This window comes from Lacerta agilis, chromosome 14 (assembly GCF_009819535.1).
Source record: "Lacerta agilis isolate rLacAgi1 chromosome 14, rLacAgi1.pri, whole genome shotgun sequence".
Lineage (NCBI taxonomy): Eukaryota > Metazoa > Chordata > Lepidosauria > Squamata > Lacertidae > Lacerta > Lacerta agilis.
The window spans coordinates 51074729-51087438 of NC_046325.1; the positions used below are offsets into that span (position 1 = coordinate 51074729).

A 12710-nucleotide genomic window follows, 5' to 3' on the forward strand; every position below is an offset into this window, starting at 1 on the left:
TTCTTTTTAAACAAAACAACCCACCAATCCTAATTCCATCACCTTCACTGACCTGCTGGGTTATCAAAAATGTGATTCTTCGGAGCCCACATTCAACAAGGATGTTGTTCTGCATGGAGAACAGAGGCAAAGGTGTGAGTGAGCCTAGGACATGACACCCTCCAAGGGCAAAATAGTTGATCTTTCAGGGAACAGCAACACAAACCAGCATCAACGGAGGCATGGCTTTGCCTTGAGCAGGAGCCAGTGTTGGCCTTGAGGATCTGCAGCTGGTGATGTAGTCAGGTTCATGATTCAATGTGCATCCTTGAGTCCAAGAACCAGCTCAACAAATGCATTTTTTTTTTTTGCGGGGAACAAATGGGATGTGTGCAGCTGCCCCCCACCCCCCTGCACAAAAATGGCAAGAGTTTGCAGCCCAAAAATGGAAAGCAAGCTGCTAAAAACAAGGGGGCTAGCTGCCTAATGCATGGCTGTAGGGGCACAACGCATCTCCTTCGCCTGAATGAAGAACCTGACACACACAATCTTAAGGGGGCTGGGAGCTGCTAGGAACCCCCTCACAGTGCCTTTAACAAACTACATTTCCCAGGATTCTTTAGAGGCAGTCATGTGACTCAAATGTGTTTCCAATGAAGCCCAAGACACATTCTGCTTTTCCTGCAGTGAAAGGCACAAAACCTTGGACTGAGCGAAGGCTCTGAAGACGGGCACCAGCTCCTCATCTTCATGGCGCTCTGCCCACCGAACAGCAATATTCAGGATATGGATGGGCTCCTCTCGGAGGTTCTGCAAACGGCAAAGCCACACAGTCAGTTACAGTGACAACCATAGTGCACTGTGTGTGTGTGTGCCAGGGAAACAGGCAAACTGCTTTGGTCTTGGACTAGGATTACCAGGAGTAATCAGAGGAGTACCAGGTGCCATGGCTTGAAGTCTTCTTAAAAGTAATTGCTTTAGTGCCTCCCAGGTTCCCTCCCATCTGGGCTGCAAGAGTAAGTGGGAGGGGTGGCAAAGGAGTGAAGCCCCAGAGAGGCTTTCCCACCCCATTTGTTGCCCAACTGCAACACAACAGCCCTGCAGTGCTGCCCGTGGGTATTACTCTCCTGTAGCAGACCCTTCATTCACAGGAGGATGGCGGCATCAACTACTGGAGTGTAAGATCCATTGGCAGCACCGCAGGACTGTTGTGTTGCAGACAAGGAACAGGGTGGCAGAGGCTCTCTTGGGCATCCTGCCTTCCCCACTTATTGGTGAGCCAGCATGGAGTGTTTGACTAGGACCTGGGAGACCAGAGTTCAAATCCCCACTTGGGCATGAAGCTGACTGGCAGTCACTGCCTCTCAGCCTAACCTACCTCACAGGGTTGTTGTGGGGATTAAATGAGGCTCACAAGTCGCTCACCTTGCTGTCTTCTTCATCGTACAGCGTGGCCCTCACCTCACTGAACAAGGGGCTCTCGGAAGGGTTGGGGTCAGCAAAACAGGAAATGACCTCATCAAAGTTTCTGGCACAAAAGAGAAAACGGAGCAGAAGAATCAAAGCAGGAATGAGAGGGCCTAAATGCCAATGTGAAGAATAAGGACTGACTGGCTGTTTTTTCAGTGGCCGCTCAGCTATCTAAACCTGGAAGTCCACTTCCAGTTCGCTGTGGAGGAATGGTGGCGCACTCCATGTCGTCTCCGTAAGAAGACAACACGGTTTAGGCTGATAGAGAAGAAGAAGAAGAGGAGTTTGGATTTGATATCCCGCTTTTCACTACCCGAAGGAGTCTCAAAGCGGCTAACATTCTCCTTTCCCTTCCTCCCCCCAACAAACACTCTGTGAGGTGAGTGGGGCTGAGAGACTTTAGAGAAGTGTGACTAGCCCAAGGTCACCCATTAGCTGCATGTGGAGGAGCGGAGACGCGAACCCGGTTCACCAGATTACAAATCTACCGCTCTTAACCACTACACCCAAACAGCAGCTCTAAGAATACTTTGGGAGACATCGTGGCTATTTAAAGTGGTATCATAAGCACTTCACAGGTACGGTGTGAATGTGGTCTAGCTGTTTGATGACATTCAGAAAGCGGGGGTCACAAACATTCCTCCAAAAACATGGCTGTTCAACTACCTGGTGAAGTCTCCAAATCTGTCAAAAGCCACCATGGCCCCCATCCGCTGGCAAAGAGGAGAAAAGCCGCTGTCCATGAAGAGTTCAGTGCTGTGCCGGGCTAAGTCAGGGTTTGAGATGCTTATGGGCACAGACATCCTACACACAAAGAGCACAGCAAAGAAAGGGAAGAATCAGGCACTGCAGAGCCCCAGAGTCACGGAGACTAAGGGGGTTATGGCTATTCTCGTAAAGGAAACAGGAGTGCTGCAGCAGCAGCTGCACGGATCCCCCAGGGCAGCCCTCACTCCTGCTGCCTTGGAGATTTCACAGCTCCCAGCATGGATAGAAGGCTGACCCAGGACAGGTCACAGGAGGTGGTTGCACACAGTTCATCTCAGCCCTTGAAAGTCCTTGCTCCCAGTGTGGCCCTGTGGCCACAAATGCTGGCTTCTTATTTCCACCTGGAGATTTTGATACTCACTTCTAAGCTTCATAGCAGGGACCGAGGACACATAATTTTTTTTTTTACAAAATTTCATGATCCCGGAAGAAAGACCCTTTTCACATGCTTGCTAAAAAGCAAGTTAGTTAGCAAGCCCAGAATGAATGAAAAAACCAGGGAAAGGTAGGCAAGGAGTCATCCACGCACTTGTAGCCAGGTTATTCTTTTTAAATTGCCACTCATGCTGCACAGTGCAAAGAACCAGACACTCTACCTGCTCAGGGCGGGGCTGCTGCCTCTGAAAGAAGACACACAAAGCTTCCTTACATCTCATGTCCAGCCACTGAGCCACCTGCTCCAATCAGCAGTGGCTATCCGCGGTCTCAGGGGGAGGTCTTCACCAACCAGAGAGGCCAGGGATTGAACCTGGGACCTTCCGGTAGCTCTGCCCCCATGCCCACACCTCCTTTCCAGCCTGCCCTTGTCCTGTTTCCTTCTGAGGCAAAGGTCCTCCAATGCACACATGTTGAAGAGCCCCCAAAGCCCCAGGGAGCCAGTGCAAGACAGTCGGTCTCTGGCTCTCAGCTAAGCCCACCTGTTTGGATGGGACGATGGCAGCATGAACTGGAATTCCACCACGCAGGTGCCGTCCGTGAGCTGGCGATGCTGGAGGCTGTTCAACTCATAGGCGATGTACGCTCTCCTCACATACACCTGGGGAGGAAAGAAGGGAATTCCAACGACAGGTGAAGAGCAGCATACTGCTTTAATCTTTTCCTCCCCAAGTGGGGGGGGGGGCTTCCAGACTGGAGCCTGATTTGCAAATGAGCCGCTGGCCACAGGTTAGGGTGGTGGTTGCTGTTTTGCTTCTTGGATTTCCCCCAGAAAAGGCACACCTGGAGTGGGTGGGTGGGTGGGTGGGAAATGCAGGTTGGAATTGGATGTCAATGATGTTGTGCGAATGCTGCAACTCATCTGTGAATGGCAGGGGTTTGGGCTAGACGTCTTTTTGAGTCCCTCCCTTCCAGCCCTACTGTTCTATGAATGAGAACCCACCGTTCAGATCATGAACGCTGCATGCATTCACCCCCAGCCTGCCAGCAGTTGCCCCAAACTCTGCAGCTGCCACCAGTGCTACAAGAGCACCCTCCCTTTTATGGAAGGAGAAACAATGTCACTGTGTTCCATTCAAGGACTACCCTACTCTAGCCTTTTACCTCAAGGGCTGCCATGCGGACCACCTGGTTGGAGTGATAGAAGAAAGTAGGCAGGACATCAAAGATGGTGGTTTCAGAAAGGATCAGTTTCTAGAAAGGAAGGGAGCAGCAGTGAATGAACAAACAGGCCTGCCGTTGGAGATCACAACACATTTTTAGAATCACACTGGTTTAGAATTTAGAATAGGATTTTAGACTTGGAAGGGTTAACTTCCAAGGGCTATCCAGTCCAACCCCCTGCAAGATTCTCAGCTAGGTAATCCATGACAGGGGGCCACCCAACCTCTTCTTAAAACCTCCAAGGAAGGGGAGTCCACCACCCCTCATGCTTCCATGAGGACGTTTGACTAGAATGAGACCAAGGCCCTCTCCCCCACTGCAAGCTTTACATTACTGTAGCAAAGTTAAGAAGATGGAGTTGTCACCAACAATCACTGTGTTTGTTGTGTCTTGCACACAGCTGAGGTTTCGACAAAAGCGTCAGGAGGAAGCATCCTTGCTGGTTTGTGGCATTTTGACCCTGCTGCTTAGAGTTCTTCTCGCTATACCCATCTACATCCCTAAAGTATGGATCTGCCAACAGGGGATAATACTCACGGGGAGCAGGAAGAACAGAGTCATACAAGGAATGCATTAAAACTGTAGTTTGAAAAGGCTGTCTTCTTTGATAAGCATGCAGGGGTCTTTCTCACCTAAGTTTATTTACTTTTTAAAAAATGAGGGATATGACAGACTGACTCTGGGCAAAGGACCAGCTCCACCCCTGAGTACTTCTTGGCTAAAGCGTGACTCAAGTTTGTGTCATGTATTTATACCACACCTTTTTTTCTCTCCAAGGAGCTCAAGGTGGCACACACAGTTCTCTTCCTCCCCATTTTATCCTCAAAACGACCCTGTGAGGTAGGTTCGGCTGAGCATGAGTGACTGCCCAAGGACACCCAGGGAGCTTCATGGCCAAGTGGGGATTTGAACCCTGGTCTCTCCTGGGTCCTAGTCCAGCACTCTTGCCAAGACGCAACAATGGCTCTTCAGTGTGAACAGATGCCGTCAGCTGCAAGAGCCAGACCTAACAAGCAATCCAGGTCACCTTTAGGTTTTCAGGGCAGAACTGGTGTCCGTACATGTCTATGGCTGAGAGGAAAATGGATTCCACCTGGTTGTGCCTCAGTTCATAGGAAGGGAGGTGGGAGGCAATCAGCACCTGGGAACAAAAAGGGTCTTGGGTTCAACCGGCACAAGGGAAGCAAGGAGAGAGGAATCACAGGGGACCTTTCAAGGCCCCAGCAAACCTTTTAAAACATACAAGTAAAAAGCAATATTTGTGCACAATTGCTAACTTTTGTGCCATTTATTCTGCCTCCAAGACGGAGGATTTCAAACAATCTGAAAAGCGTGGGAGCAAAAGATCAGGAGGGAATGGGGTTGTAAAAGTTAGTGGGGAAAGACACTGAAAACCCCATCTTTCTTCTGAGATTTCAAAGACCAGACATTTTCAAATGGTCTTTCCATGCTGACACACACAAAAACTAGAGCAGAGAAATACAATTCATCCCTTATTCCTACAACAATTCCCACATAGCAGATTTGGCAGCGAGAAAACGAGCAACTGCTCAGGGCCATTTTCCTCCATGAACTTGGTGGCTCAAGAGGCTCCTGAAGGAGCCCACAGTCTGGGACGTGACTGGGGAATGAGGCAACGTCACGCTGGATGAACTTGAATCTTCTGAATTGAAAGTACAAATTATCTGTACCCTGCAGCACTGACCATCAAAACCTGTTATCTGCCTGCTTTTTACTCTTAAGGGGTAGAAACTTGAAATAAGTTTTAAAAGATAATTTATACACCAATTTCTTTCTATAAACCTTTCTATAACCCCACCATCTGCTATAAACCCAAAGTATAAATCAAACTGTTAATCTTGTTGTCATTCAGACAACACCATAAACATAAAAATATTAAAAGCAAAATATAGAAGAAGAAGAAGAAGAAGAGTTTGGATTTGATATCCCGCTTTTCACTACCCGAAGGAGTCTCAAAGCGGCTCACATTCTCCTTTCCCTTCCTCCCCCACAACAAACACTCTGTGAGGTGAGTGGGGCTGAGAGACTTCAGAGAAGTGTGACTAGCCCAAGGTCACCCAGCAGCTGCATGTGGAGGAGCAGAGACACGAACCCGGCTCCCCAGATTACGAGTCTACCACTCTTAACCACTACACCACACTGGCTCTCACTACACCACACTAGAATACAGCAGGAAAACAAAACATCAGAAATAAAACACAACAGCAACACACAGCAATAAGCAGAAGCATTACAGTTTAAAACGCTGACTAAATTTGTAAAAAACAAAACAAAACAAAAAACCAACAGAATCAGGTTGGCCATATTACAAAATGCATTGCAGCTGGAATCTGAAGAGTTACCACCGGGACATACCAGGATCATCCTGTTTCTGTCAAACACAGAGTCAACGCTAAGGATAAGGAACATCTGTAGCCCTCCAGATGTCGCTGAGCTACATCATCCACCATCCTGAGACAACTGGCCGTGCTGGCTGCTGGGTGTTGGGAGCCCAACAACATCTAGAGAGCCATTCTCTTCCCACCCATGCCAGGTGCTCTGGAAGGCCTCCTCCGATTCCTTGAGAAACCCAAACCCTCCTCCAGGGCATGCAAAGCTTGACCTGGGGCCGTTTAGGCGGCAACGCAAAGCCCTTGGCACAAATGCCTGCAGTTCTAGGAATGAAGGAAGAACAAGGGAGTCCTGCCAAGGAAGCCTACTGACCTGCCTGGCCCTCAAGGCCACTTTGGAGTGCTCTGTTTTGCTAAGCTGCGTCAGCTCGTTCAGAATGGCCATCAGCTCATCGGTCAGGGTGTGGTCTCGGCCACAAAGGTGGTCCTGGAGGTAAAAAATGCCAGACTGTATTGTCTCTTCCGGCACCAATGTAGAAAGGAACCAGCAGCAGATAGGGTCCCCGGCTTCTGAAGCTGAAAGCAGAAGTGGGGAACAACATCTCGGAAGGGGGGTTTCCAGCACCTCCCTTGCTATTTTTGCTATTGCCAAGAGGCACAATGCTGTTAGTGTAATCTTATTATATTGGTATTGAAATGTTGGTGGTTTTGTATGCTGTTATGGTCAGGGGTCCCTTTACCTTTACCTTTGCTATTATGCTATTGGGAAATGAAATTGCTCTTGCAGTGGTGGATTTTGAAATGCCTTCCTGTTTTCTTTGTTGCAAGCTGCTTTGAGCAAGATTCATTTTTGTGTAAAAGTATCATACAAATAAAATTTTGAATGAATGATGAATCTGGGGGCTGCTCCAGAGGTGGCCAAATGACAACTCCCATCAGCCCCAGTCAGAATGACCGATGGCCAGGGAAGATGGATGCTGCCATCCAACCAGGCCTGGAGGGCCACAGACCTGCTCCACACAGGCTCCCCAGGAAGGCCCTTCCTTGTTGTTCTGAGAGGACTCCTGCCTCTTAGCTTCCTCCTGCTACTCACAATCAACATCGTCACCAGGAGATTCTTCTTTGCCACCTGCGCATGGGAGAAAATGCATTCCAGAACCGGGGTCATGTCGGGCATGTATTGCTCGCGTAGGTGGATCACACATTTGTCGTAGTGAGCTGAGACAAAAAGGGGGAAATAAAAAGGGGCGCTTGTCAGATTGGGTCTCCCTCTTTCACTCCCGTGATGACCAAAGAGCGGCAAACCTGTTGTTGAGCCTACCTTGCTGGAACTGGGTCTCCACCTGCAAATAACACCTTAGGAGATCCAACACGACTGATTTCATGTGGCCTCGGATGCCACTGCGATACCTAAATGAGGGGAACAGATGTATTCCTCTCTTGCTGGGGCTGACAAGAGCTTTCGGAGAGCTGAAAGTGGGTTCAGAGGGGCCTTGCTTCTTGTGGTGGGCACCTACATAGCTTTGACCCACTGATTTTGGTTAAACAGGCTTTGCATGTTTCTAATGCAAGAGAAAAACCTGCTCAGCCTGTTTACAACAGGCCAATATTGGTAGGATGAGCAATGCCACTTCTTATAAAGTATTTTCAGCTCTCAGCTAAAAATATCATTTTGCTAGATTAAGGAATTTAATTGTGAAGCATAGCTGTTCGAATAAAGTAGATGAAAAAGTATGAAGGTTTTACTTTTTTTAAAAAAAAGGAAGCACGTAATTTATGTATCGGGTCAGAGCAAGTTGAACTGGAGATTTAAAACTTTTCTATATATATCCATCACTAGCAGCCTAGTGTTGTTCTGGAATTCTAAGAAACCACAACAGTCTGCCATCTTGATTCAAAATGGTATCCAACTGTATCCCAATGTAAATGAAATGAAAATCTGATTACTGAACTGAGGAGACATCATGCAAAATTTAGTTATGAAATCTTAAAGATATCATAACTAAAGAGATGTCCAAAAGCATAAGGAAGAAATAACTTTCAAATATATAATGTAGAAAAAGGCCCCAAATAGGCTGTTTGCTGCAACTCTCTTCCTTCTAGGCAATGCCACAGCATATTCATTGAACCAGCCTTCCTCAACCTGGTGCTGTCTAGATGTTTTCGCCAAACACTATATATTTAATCAATGGAAATTATGGAAAAATTTGGAAAGAAATAAAAAAGATTTGGAAATATGGGAGAAATTAAATTTATCTTTATTAGGAAAGATATCAGTAATAAAAATGAATATATTGCCGAGAATGATGTTTCTATTCCAAGGTATTCCAATTTTAGGAGGAGAAAAACATTTTAACAACTGGAAAAGAGATCTGGCTAAATTCGTATGGGCAGGAAGAAAACCAAGGATTAAACATGATAGATAAGAAGGAAAGAGGGGGATTTGGCCTCCCTGATTTAGAACTCTATCATGATGCAGTGGGCCTGACTTGGTTGAAAGAATGGGTGAAATTGGATGATTCGGATATATTGGACTTAGAGGGAATTGAAACAACATTTGGATGGCATGCTTATTTAATTGACGAAAAAGTTAAAGTACATAAAGGGTTTTTGGACCATATAATCAGGAAGTCAATTTATAAAATTTGGGAGAAATATAAGGAAATTTTAGAACCAAAAATTCCATGGTGGGTTTCGCCATTAGAAATTGTAGCTGTTAAAAAATTGAACATGAGAGAAAATTGGGCAACTTATAAAACACTATTACAAGAAGAAAATGGAGCGTTAAAAATAAAGGATTATTCAGAAATTAAAATTCATGTTTATGATTGGTTTCAGTATGTACAAATTAAATACAGATTAGTGAAAGATAAAAAGATAGGATTTGATAGAGAAATATCCAAATTTGAAAAATATTTAATTCAAGAAAAATCTAAAAATATATTTAAATTATATAATTTACTTCTGGAATGGGAAACAAAAGATGAAATAGTTAAAGAATCAGTGATTAAATGGGCACAAGATATTGGCAAAAACATAATGTTTGAACAGTGGGAAAAATTATGGCAAAAGGATATGAAATTCACAATGTGTTATAAATTAAAAGAAAATTTCCTCAAAGTCCAACATAGATGGTACTTAATACCAGATAGAATTGCAAAAATGAATAAGAATTACAGTAACATCTGCTGGAGGTGCAACTCAGCAACAGGCACTCTATTCCACATCTGGTGGAGTTGCCCAGACACCAAACCATTCTGGGAGATAATCTACAACGAAATGAAGAAAATGTTCAGATACTCCTTTAAGAAAACACCAGAGGGTTTTTTGCTAGGCATTGTGCCCGGAAATCTAAAAGAAGTGGATAAAGTGCTCTACCTATACGCAACAGTGACCGCAAGGTTGCTTGTTGCAAAGAATTGGGAAAGTGGTGCAATTCCAACAAAAATAGACTGGCTCACCAAATTAACAGAATATCATAATTTGACCAACACAATGGGGAGTATTGGAGGGGTATCAAAAGAAAAGATTGAGAAGGAATGGAAGGCCTTTAAGGGGTATATAGGAAAGTACATCGAAAAGCCCAAACTCCTATCAAACAAGTTCCGTGATAGATATAAATAAGAAGGAAAAAATAAGGAATGCTAAGGTATTAGATTATGAATATTGGAACCAATAGTATACAAAAATAGAATAATGGAAAACAGAAGACATTACAGCCGAGAGGATTGGAAGTCGAGCACTTGGTGAGGTGGGGGGTGGAGGGGGGCGGAAGTGAAAGTGGGTGGGTGGGGGTAAGGGAGCACTTGAAATAATGATTACAGTCATATTTGAATTGTCTTTGTTTAATGTATAAAATAATGTATGATTGCACACCTGTATGTGTCTGTTTGTACATTTTAACAGTAAGATTTCTTTCAATTATATATATATATGTTTTCGACTACAACTCAAATCAGCCCCAGCTAGGAAAGCAGGGGGGGAACTAGACACGCAGCACACACATTGGGTGTAGGGAATGTATGCTGCATGCACGTGAGGAGAAAGGCAGGGCGCCCGTCCCTCCCCTGAACTTGCCTCTGAACTAGCTGCACGATGCTCTGGGTGTTCAGGAAGAAGACCTCCCGGTCAGCTTTCCGCTGCAGAGTGGCTGCATGGCTGTCCAGAATGCTGGCAATCTGGGAGGCAAAAGAACATCAGAACATCAGAAGAGCCTGGCTGCTGGATCCGGCCAGTGGCCCATCTAGTCCAGCCTCCTGTTCTCACAGAGGCCAAGCAGATGCCTGTACGAAATCTGCAAGCAGGACCTGAGCACTCTCCCCTAAAGCTGTTTATGGACCCTAGCATGTCTTTTAGAGAGATGAAAGAGAAGGCAGGGAGAAAAACTAGAGGAGAAGACTTGGGAGCTGCCTGTTTCTGCACTTTCAGTTCTGTGCTTCTTTCTCCAGAGCAGCAGGGGATGTTCATAGAATCAGAGAACTGTAGGACTGCAAGGGACCTCAAGGGTCATCCAGTCCAACTCCCAGCAATGCAGGAATCACAGCAAAATAATCGCTGACAGATGGCCATGCAACCTCTGTTTAACAACCTCCAGTGAAGGAGAGGCCACCACCTTCTGAGGGTGTCAACTCCACTACTGAACAGCTCTTACCATCAGAAAGTTGAATCCATTGGTTCGTGTCCTACCCTCTAGACTAGAGCAACGGAAATCAAGCCCACTCTATCCCCTGTATGGGCACCCTCATATACTGAAAGTAAGGCCAAGTCCCCTCTGTCTCCTCTTTTCCAGGCTAAACATCCCCAGCTCCTTCAACCTGTTCCTCATCAGGCTTGGTTTCCAGACCCTCGATCATCTTGGTCGTCCTCCTCTGCAAACCTTCCAGGTTGTCCATATCCATCTTAAATTGTGGTACCCAGAACTGGACAAAGATTCCAGGTGGGGTCTGACAAAGGCAGAATAGAGCTGTACAATGACTTGAGCTGGACACTAGACTTCTGTGGATGCAGCCCAGGACTGCAGTAGACCCCTTTGCTGTCACATATTAACGCACCATAATCTGGAGGACCCCTGCATGCCAACTGGAGAAGAGCAGTAACTTACACAGTTACACAGACTTAGGGAGGGGAAGGGGAGGGGAAACTCTGCAGAAAGCTCAAGAACACCCACAGTTCTCTCAGGACCCCCCCCCGGGCCTCCCCAGCCTTTCTTTGAAGGCAGCCCACCCCCAGTCTTCTGGCACCACCTGCCCCCTCTTCTCCACTGCAGGCCTCACTTGCTGGCTGGGGAACTGGCACAGCACTGAGGTGATGTTGCTGGCATACTGGGCCATCACTTTCCGGATCAACTTCTCCACAGATGGCGGGATGCGGCCTGAAATGCTCGTCATGATCTCCTGCAGCTCCAGGAGAGGAAGAGAGGGGTCCCGGAGGGTCTTCATCAGCTTGAAGACCCATTCTTTGAGCTGAACAACATCAAAAAGGAGTAAATTATCAGGGACACAAGGACAGATTCACAGTCTTTGCACTCAAGGAGACCCCCCACCCCCTTACTTTGGTGCTGAAATACGGCTCTGGCAAACAATATCCATTCATGACGTTCATCAGGCTCTCCTGCACGTTGTGGAAAACCTGGTGCAATTTCTCACCAAGGATGGGCAGGGGCTGTTGAGTGGGCAGCCCACCAGTGTACAGCTGGGCCTGGAGGTGGGGATGGGGAGACATTGGGGAGGGCAGCACAAGAAGGAAGAAAGCAGAGAGAATCCTTTTAGAACCACAGGTCAGCCGAAGCAGAGGTGGAGGAGAGCCAGCCAACCCAATCACCTTGGCTCACTTACCAGGTGGACTTTGGTGGGGTTGTCCAGCTCAAGCCTCGCCACAACGCAGCCTGTCTCCAGCAATGTACCTGGCCGCTTCACGTAATGGACAAGGCCTGATTCCTCCACTGCCAAGGTCACCACCATCTTCATCACCTGTTTGGAGAGTGACAGGAGGCTTCTTCAGCCTTGCTGACAGGCCTCGGTTAAAGCTGGATTCACGCAGGGCTGGATTAGCCCTTAAGCAAAATAAGTGTGCGCTTGGGGCATCCAGGGAAAGGGGGTACCCCAGAAACGATCCACTCATCCCCACCCACTCTGCAGCTGAAGGTTCATTGCGCCCAATACGCTCCCGTTTGCCCCTGCCATGCGCTGGCTGTGAAGGCAGCTCCACAGAATCCCCAGAAATGCTTCCCAGCCAGCCAAATGCCAGGGTTACCTCGATTTCCGCATAGCTGTGGCCCACACAGACGTGTCCCCCGTCATCCACTGTGTACTGCAGGAGCTTCCCAGCGGAGGGAGAGCGGAGCAATGTTGGGTCGTTCTCCTTTTCAAAGTCACAGGTTTTATTGCCAATGGTGATGCGGTATCTGGAGCCGGAAAGGGAGGGGTTTTTTTTTTAGCTCTTAGGGTGTTAACTGCTACCCATTGCAGAGAGAAGGGTGTCCCATTACCGTTGCATCTTTCAATCAGTTGCTGTGACTAAGAAATCTTAAGTTAAATATTCATT

At 47.0% G+C, this 12710-nt stretch overlaps 1 protein-coding gene across 9 annotated transcripts in view; it reads right to left on the reverse strand.

Annotated features, from left to right (window-relative positions):
• Nucleotides 1–12710, reverse strand: part of ACACB (acetyl-CoA carboxylase beta) — a 64346-nt gene that overhangs the window by 16166 nt on the left and 35470 nt on the right. For 7 of the 9 annotated variants that reach the window (XR_004427882.1, XR_004427883.1, XM_033170372.1 and 4 more), the window contains 16 exons: nt 12420–12570; nt 12002–12136; nt 11718–11864; nt 11441–11629; nt 10245–10345; nt 7489–7577; nt 7261–7385; nt 6541–6654; nt 4844–4957; nt 3757–3846; nt 3135–3253; nt 2814–2837; nt 2116–2253; nt 1405–1507; nt 682–789; nt 53–109 (listed from right to left, as the gene is read on the reverse strand). Coding sequence is in view for 7 of the 9 variants with exons in the window: in XM_033170372.1 (XP_033026263.1) it covers nt 53–109; nt 682–789; nt 1405–1507; nt 2116–2253; nt 2814–2837; nt 3135–3253; nt 3757–3846; nt 4844–4957; nt 6541–6654; nt 7261–7385; nt 7489–7577; nt 10245–10345; nt 11441–11629; nt 11718–11864; nt 12002–12136; nt 12420–12570 (1804 nt within the window). In the remaining 2 variants the exon portion in view is untranslated. The remainder of the gene's footprint in view (nt 1–52; nt 110–681; nt 790–1404; nt 1508–2115; nt 2254–2813; nt 2838–3134; nt 3254–3756; nt 3847–4843; nt 4958–6540; nt 6655–7260; nt 7386–7488; nt 7578–10244; nt 10346–11440; nt 11630–11717; nt 11865–12001; nt 12137–12419; nt 12571–12710) is intronic. The other 2 variants (XM_033170374.1, XM_033170373.1) reach the window with 2 other exon arrangements.